General features: G+C 40.0%; 1 protein-coding gene across 9 annotated transcripts in view; it reads right to left on the bottom strand.

The window, feature by feature from the left end:
- Positions 1-7,322, bottom strand: part of HMBOX1 (homeobox containing 1) — a 197,369-nt gene that overhangs the window by 16,030 nt on the left and 174,017 nt on the right. For 4 of the 9 annotated variants that reach the window (XM_043565063.1, XM_043565055.1, XM_043565064.1 and 1 more), the window contains exons 7-9: positions 3,019-3,101; positions 1,339-1,434; positions 97-188 (exon numbers count right to left, since the gene is read on the bottom strand). In XM_043565063.1, the coding sequence (XP_043420998.1) occupies positions 97-188; positions 1,339-1,434; positions 3,019-3,101 (271 nt within the window). Of the gene's footprint in view, positions 1-96; positions 192-1,338; positions 1,435-3,018; positions 3,102-7,322 lie in introns of all 9 variants that reach the window. The other 5 variants (XM_043565065.1, XM_043565040.1, XM_043565062.1 and 2 more) reach the window with 2 other exon arrangements.

Raw genomic sequence — 7,322 nt, 5'->3', positions numbered from 1 at the left:
TCCTCTCTCCCACCCCGTACAAAACACACCCACAGAATTGAGTTGTCATACTATCCCACCCACTCTGTAACCAAGAACCTCTGCTCAGCTGCTCACCTGCTCTGAGTAGTCATTTCCGTCAACATCATCACTGTTGGAATGGCCTCCTGGACTCTGTACATCTATCCCATGACTCTCCAGGATTGCTGCTTCTTCGAAAAAAGCAAATAGATCCCTAAATTATCTGTTACATTATTGTAACAGCCAAAACACTGAATTAATCTTTGTGCTGAGGAAATCAGAATGTAATTAAACAAGAACCTAGATTCCTCTACGTTTTGGTTCTTTTAAATTGCAGACAGGTAGAATTCAGCTGCACATAGGCCAGGAGAGGAACACAGTGGTCATTCTGGAGCCCCTGCTGCCTCACATGCCACATCTGAGTGGTTGACTGTTAGGTGCTTCATAAATACTTACCAACTAATTAAACAGCCCTCCTGTCTTGGGGTTCTGTAAAGTGTTTGAGAATTGTATTGATGGGGAGTAAGTTTAGAATTGAAACACAATTTTAGAAGCTCAAAACCAACCCCCCACCCCAATCCCATTAATTCATGTTTCTGAAATGCTCTTCTTAAAAATCTGTGTTTTGCTTAACAGAAACCCATGGGGGAGGGGAAGGAAAAAAAAAAAAAAAAAGAGGTTAGAGTGGGAGAGAGCCAAAGCATAAGAGACTCTTAAAAAACTGAGAACAAGCTGAGGGTTGATGGGGGGTGGGAGGGAGGGGAGGGTGGGTGATGGGTATTAAGGAGGGTACCTTTTGGGATGAGCACTGGGTGTTGTATGGAAACCAATTTGACAATAAATTTCATATATTGAAAATAAGTAAGTAAGTAAGTAAGTAAGTAAATAAATAAATAAATAAAATAAAAAATCTGTGTTTTGCTATGTTCCCTATTAAGACTCTTTCATTCCAGTTCTATTAATCATATGTTTCTTAATACCTAAGTCACAGCCCAGTAACAACAAAGAAGCTCAGGGTCTCACTCCCTCTCTCAAGACCTTAACAAGCATCTTTACTATGAGGCACAGGAGTAATTGGTCAGGGGCCATGTCTAATTCTAGATTCTAAAACATTAAGAACAATGCCATTATTAGTATAATACAAATACTGCAAGAAATTCTAATTCTTAAAAACACAAAGAAAAACATAAGGACAATTCTTGTTAGGCTTAAAAGTAAGGACTGTTAAGACCTGCAGTTCTAAACTGAAGGTACTTTCAAAAAAAGCCAAAAACCAAAAACCAAAAACTGATGTCTAGGACTGCTTCAAAAAAGAAAGCAGCCTCTCTGATACATTACCAATATTGGCTCTCCTCTTGATCTCCTTCCGTCTGTTAGCAAACCAATTATATACTTTCAGGGAGGTAACTCGTTCCAGATCTGACAGTTTTTTGCCTGTGAATGCATGCAATAAAATTCAGATAGTCTGCATCTGAGACTAGTTTTAAGGAATAATACTTTTCTTTTTGAAAAGTTCTTTTGATTGCATTTATTGCCAGAACAACAGATACGGGGGATTTTTTTTTTTTTTAGTAGTATGTATGCACTTAAATTATTACTGAATGAATAAACACTAAATACAGAAATAGCAACTAATAACAAAATATTTCAGAAAACCACACAATACTAAAGAAATTTCAATACTAAATACAAAATTAATAAATTCCACAAATTCAACTCTAGGGTTCAAAGGTCAGATGATAGTACATGGAGGCTTCATTCAATTAGCATCATTCTAGATGAGTGTGTTACTCTTCATCAAGTTTCCAGGTAGTTGAAGTTTACTTAAATCTTTAAAGCCTTATATAAAACTAGTTTCCTGCTGTCTTAAGACAGAAGAATAATTATTGTCCATGTTTTCTTGACTCTGACCATCCATTATTATAACTATACTAGAACACATAGCACAATTCAGGTTGCATTTTAAATTTATTACCTTCTTTGCTGTCAAATGTGAATTCTTACAGATTAACACCATGCCTGCAAACAAGGGTCCACCTGTACCTTTTCCTCCTCCCCTGTCCTTTTCTGTCTACTAAGCTTTTAATCCACAGTGGGTGGAGAAGCCAGAAAAAAGGTTAAGGTGTTGATGACACAGGGTGAAGTGTTTTCCAGGAAGGCTCTGAGTTCCTGCACAGCTTCTGGGGTGGGACTGTGGCTGGTGTGAGGTTAGGGTATAGGTGTCACTGGAGATGTGTCTGTAGGGTCTAGATTGCTAGAAGTCAGGCTTCCGGGTAAGGGAGAATAAATTACAGTTTAATTATGATAAAATATTGACACTTTTGTATCTATAGCCTTTAGGCCATTCAAATTAACTGGCCAAATGAAGATCAATTGATCATCTTAACTGAGAACAGTTTCTGGTAACAAAAACCATAAAATGTGGAATAACATTTTAACACATGGAAAAAAAGTCTTGTATCTTTAAGTGTCTCTGTTGACTTGCACGGGAACAACAGGACTTTAGAATGGAACTACCCTAAGTTTTTCCTAACGATGCAGAACTCATCCCAATGCGGGAAAGATTAACAAGCCAATTTTAATAAGAATTCATTCTTCAAACAGGAATACAGAATTATATAACACTTGCAAAATACATACATACATACATACATACATACATCTTTTCACTTATTTACAAGACTTGCTTAAATATTCCAAACTTTAAAATTATTTTGGAATTGATATAGTTATGCTCTATTTTTAAAGACATCTATATAATCTTTATCATTTCCAGGCCTCCTATCTTAAGCAGGGATACTCTCTTGCAACCTTCCATATGAACACCTGATCTGGACCACCATAACTACATCCCCGAGAAGTACCATCCGAACAGGACAGGGCAGTGACTGCACAGGAGGGTGGTGGGAATGGAACCTAGGGCACTCAGTTGCAATGAGTAAAAGAAGATTCTTGTCCCAGATGATGACGTGAGGCCGAGAGCTCCACCGCTGAGTTAAGTGGCAGCTGCCGCCTTACCTGGCTTCTGTATAACTGCATTGCAAGCATTTGCAATTTCTTCTCTCTTGGCTTCATCTGGGTATTGATTCTCATTGAAGTAACTGCAGGGGCAACCAATTAAGACACAAAGTTTGTACTTTAAGAAACGTGCTCTCATTAAAATGCTAACCCACTGAAAAATCACGTTCTTCTTTATGATGTGGCATTACAGCGTCTAGTCCAGGCTGTCCAATGGAGCTTTCTGTGAGGATGGAAATGGTCTGTTCTTTACTATCCAATAGGGTAGCCACTACTCACATGTGGCCGCTGAGCAGCTGAAAGGAGGCTGATGTGACTGAGGAAGAGAATTTTTAATTTGATTTAATTTTAGCAAATTTAAATTTAAATTGCTAAATGTGACTAGTGGCTACTATATTAGTGCAGGCCTAGCTACTGCTTTGCCTCATTGAAAGATGTCCTTGATATAAAAGTTGCCTGTATACATACAGTTGGCTGAAATCATAGAGTTGTGTTACGGAGGTGCTGGTAACAGTAGGACCTTTTTGTGTGTGTCATATTGGTTGTAGTAGCAAAAATTTTAAATTACCAAATTGTGCAGAACAAATTACAGGACATCTATATTTATACACAGCTATTTAAAAATGACTAGGAAAATATAAGAGCTCTATCCACTGACCTGGAGGGATGTTTACAACATTCCTAAGTGAGAAAAACAATCTGCAGAATAGTATGCATGGAAAATGCCATTATGGAATTTGAAAAAATCCTGTCTATGTGTACATAAATTTGCATGGATAAATGCTTAGAAGAGTACACATCAAGCTGTAAAAATCAATTACTTCATTGTGGGGGAAGGGGACTGGTGGAGAAGATTTAAATATTTTTGTCTTTTTTCATATGTTACAAAAGCACATATTACTTCTGTACGAAGTACTTAAAAGAAATTAAGTTTACTGAACTTCTCTTTAGCATTATCAGACCTGTGAGACTCTATGTGGGAAGAGAATGCTTACTAAATGCTACTTCTGTTGTCACCTATGATTTTAAGAAAGAAGATCTTCATACTTGGAATCCATCAACTTATGATCAGGAAATAATCCCTTGTCAAGGTGCTAAACCTCCCCTCTCTTCAGGGGCCTCCCTTCTCTTACAATGCAGCTTTTCCATTCCGTCCCCCTCTGGTAGATGTGCCATTCACCAGGAATAAACACGGGAGGCCGCAGACCCTTCTTGTGAGCCCCCAAACCCGACTTCTGATCCCACCTCCCATCCCCGCCGTCTCCATGGAGTGCATCCTTTGCTGTGGTCCCGACACACCTGCCAGGACTGGAAAGCCTTTCCTTTTTGAAAACAGGAAGTCCTAGAACTAGATCATACCAGTCCTGTCAACCATCTTCCACAGCGGTCTGCTTGATTCTGTGATTTAAGCATCTCATCCTACATGATTTTCTAGTGCTCATACCAAGTGACTGTCACCGTAACTGCCCCACTCCCACACTCTCACCGGACCTTTACCTTTACTCCACTTGTGCGAAAACACTCTGAATTAGTTTCAGGAGCCGGCAGCACCGGCATCAACTGGGAGCTTGTTAGAAAGGTAGAATCCCAGACCCCACCTCAGACTGAATCAGAATCTGAATTTTAACAAGATCTCCAGGTGATTCAAGTGCACATTAGTGTTTTGAGAAGCACTGGATTAGCTTCTTCATTTAAAATTCAACGAAGACAACAAAAGCAGTTATTAAGTACCTAACACTGTATGTTTGCACTGTGGGTAAAGAGAATTAGATAGTTTATGACTTCAAGGAGTTTACAATCTACTGGAGGAAGACATGGAAATCAATATACTTGTGGCCAAATTCCATAGGCTGTCTGAAGGGAGTACTCCTGGTGCACAGATGAAAGTGTGCTCAGTGTGGTGTGTGGGCACCCAGAAGGATGTGGCAGAGGAAGTGTGGTCTTGAGTTAGGTCTTGAAGATGGGCAGGAGTTTTGCAAGGCAAAGAAGAGGAGGAAGGGTATTTAATGCAAGGGGAACAGCATGTGTACAAGCAAAAGGTAGATAAAAGCGTTGAGGATTGTGACCACAGAGAATTCAGAGTGGTTGGACTATGGGGTTCACAGGAATGAGGAGATATTAGCCTGGAAAAGTAGGATGGGGTCAGCTTGTGATGAGCCTTATTTGTTCTTGTCAGTAGTACAGACATCATCTTGAAATACAGGTTTCCAAGTCACATAGAGACATACTCCGATCTGTGTTTTAGAAAGATTGCACATCTTCCAGATTCAATCTTCTGAATTCAACCTCCATCATCTTAATTCTGAAATTCTCCAATCAACTTTCTACTTACCTACTCCTCCTCTTCAAAATAATTTTTTCACCTTCTTAATAATCTCAAATCCTTTTTAAAAAATGTTTATTTTATTTTTGAGAGAGAGAGAGAGAGAGAGAGAGAGACAGAGTATGAGCAGGAGAGGGGCAGAGAGAGAGGGAGACACAGGATCTGAAGCAGGCTCCAGGCTCTGAACTGTAAGCACAGACCCGACACAGGGCTCGAACTCACAGACTGTGAGATCATGACCAGAGCTGAAGTCAGATGCTTAACCAACTGAGCCACCCAGGCGTCCCTCAAATCCTTTTTTTAATAAAGTTTTTATCTATTTATTTTGAGAGAGAGAGAGAATTGGAGAGAGGCTCCATGCCCATCGAGGAGCCTGATACAGGGGTGTGGGTGGAGTGATGTCACAAACTGTGAGAGTCGGACAAACCAAGAGTTGGATGTTCAACTGACTGAGCCACCCAGGTGTCCCCTGAATCCCTTTAAAAATGCTCCCCCCACCCAACTTAAAAAAATCTGTTTATCTATTCTTTTTCTGGCCTCACCTTTCATTTCTTAGCCTGAACTTCATGGTGAGCCAAATCAATAATATCCCTTGGGAGAAACTTAGATTATTTAGCTTTTCTGTCCTTCCACCATACCTGTCCAGCCAATCTCCTACCCTGCAGAAAGCACCTTCCACAAGTTTTCGTCCATCCTTCTCTCACGGTACCAAGTGTTCCTGGACAAAGTCATAAAATAGGGCCAGTTGGTTTCTTTATAAATCTGTGCTTTTCAACCTTAACTGGGCCCCTCATTTCTGATGGGAACTCATTCAGTCTTTGCTGTTTTTAATATTCCATCTTTCAGGCCCCACTTACCTGAAACCTTTTCACTCTTAAGTCCCAAGCCCTCAAACCCACCACTGTCATTCTTTTTACAGATGACCTTGCCTCTCTTTTACCAAGATAGAGGTTATTTAATGAAGTTTGCTTAATTTTTTTAGCTTTTCAATTTCTAAACTTCTTGGAGTACTGCTCATTCATTTATTTATCTCATGGTAGAGGAAGATGTGTTCTCTTCTTCAAGGTCTCCTTTTCCACTTGTATCTTTGATCTCTTCCTCCTTTCTTTCATTTGCTCAGCTCTCTCCAGTCTTTAAAAAAAAATTTTTTTTTAACGTTTATTTATTTTTGAGAGAGAGAGAGACACAGCATGAACGGGGGAGGGTCAGAGAGAGGGAGACACAGAATCCGAAACAGGCTCCAGGCTCCGAGCGGTCAGCACAGAGCCCGACGTGGGGCTCGAACTCACGGACCGTGAGATCATGACCTGAGCTGAAGTCGGCCGCTTAACCAACTGAGCCACCCAGGCACCCCTCTCTCCTGTCTTTCTTGCGCGCCCAACCTTTTTCCCTATATATATGCAATTACTCTATTTTGCTGATTTTATGATGTATGTTTATTATCATAATCTCTAAAATCAGGTTATAATTAGTGGTGTCTAAAAATAACTGGCAGTGTTTTTTTTTGTCTCCCCTCACTGTACACAAAATAAAGGTGTGTCTTACAATCAACGCCTTCTCAGATTTGATGGAATATGGTTCAGACCTACAGGTTCTATTTCAGTAGCAGCTCTAGGGCCACTATACCTCATTATGGCAACTCTTCTTCTAAATTACTGCAAAGCCAGTGATTGACTCTATACCCCTATAATGTCTACTTAAGATTCCCTAGTGCACATCTCTAGTCATGGCACTATTCTGTTAAAACTTTTTAAAGATTTATTATAGAGGTGTTCAGAGCTCTACCCCAAACTACCTTAGCTTCTTTATCTGCTGCTACTACTATATATGCACACTACAGTCTAGGAAAATGGAATAACCTTGTAAACTCCTAGTATCTCTGTGCCCTTCTCCTGCCAGTGTATTTGCTTTTTGCCTCCCCCCAGCCCAAATCTTGTCTTTCAGGATATGGGTCAGGTATTAGCTCTTGGCCAGTCAAAGG

This window comes from Prionailurus bengalensis, chromosome B1, assembly GCF_016509475.1.
Source record: "Prionailurus bengalensis isolate Pbe53 chromosome B1, Fcat_Pben_1.1_paternal_pri, whole genome shotgun sequence".
In the NCBI taxonomy this organism is placed as follows: domain Eukaryota; kingdom Metazoa; phylum Chordata; class Mammalia; order Carnivora; family Felidae; genus Prionailurus; species Prionailurus bengalensis.
This window is presented reverse-complemented; position numbering and strand designations above follow the sequence as displayed.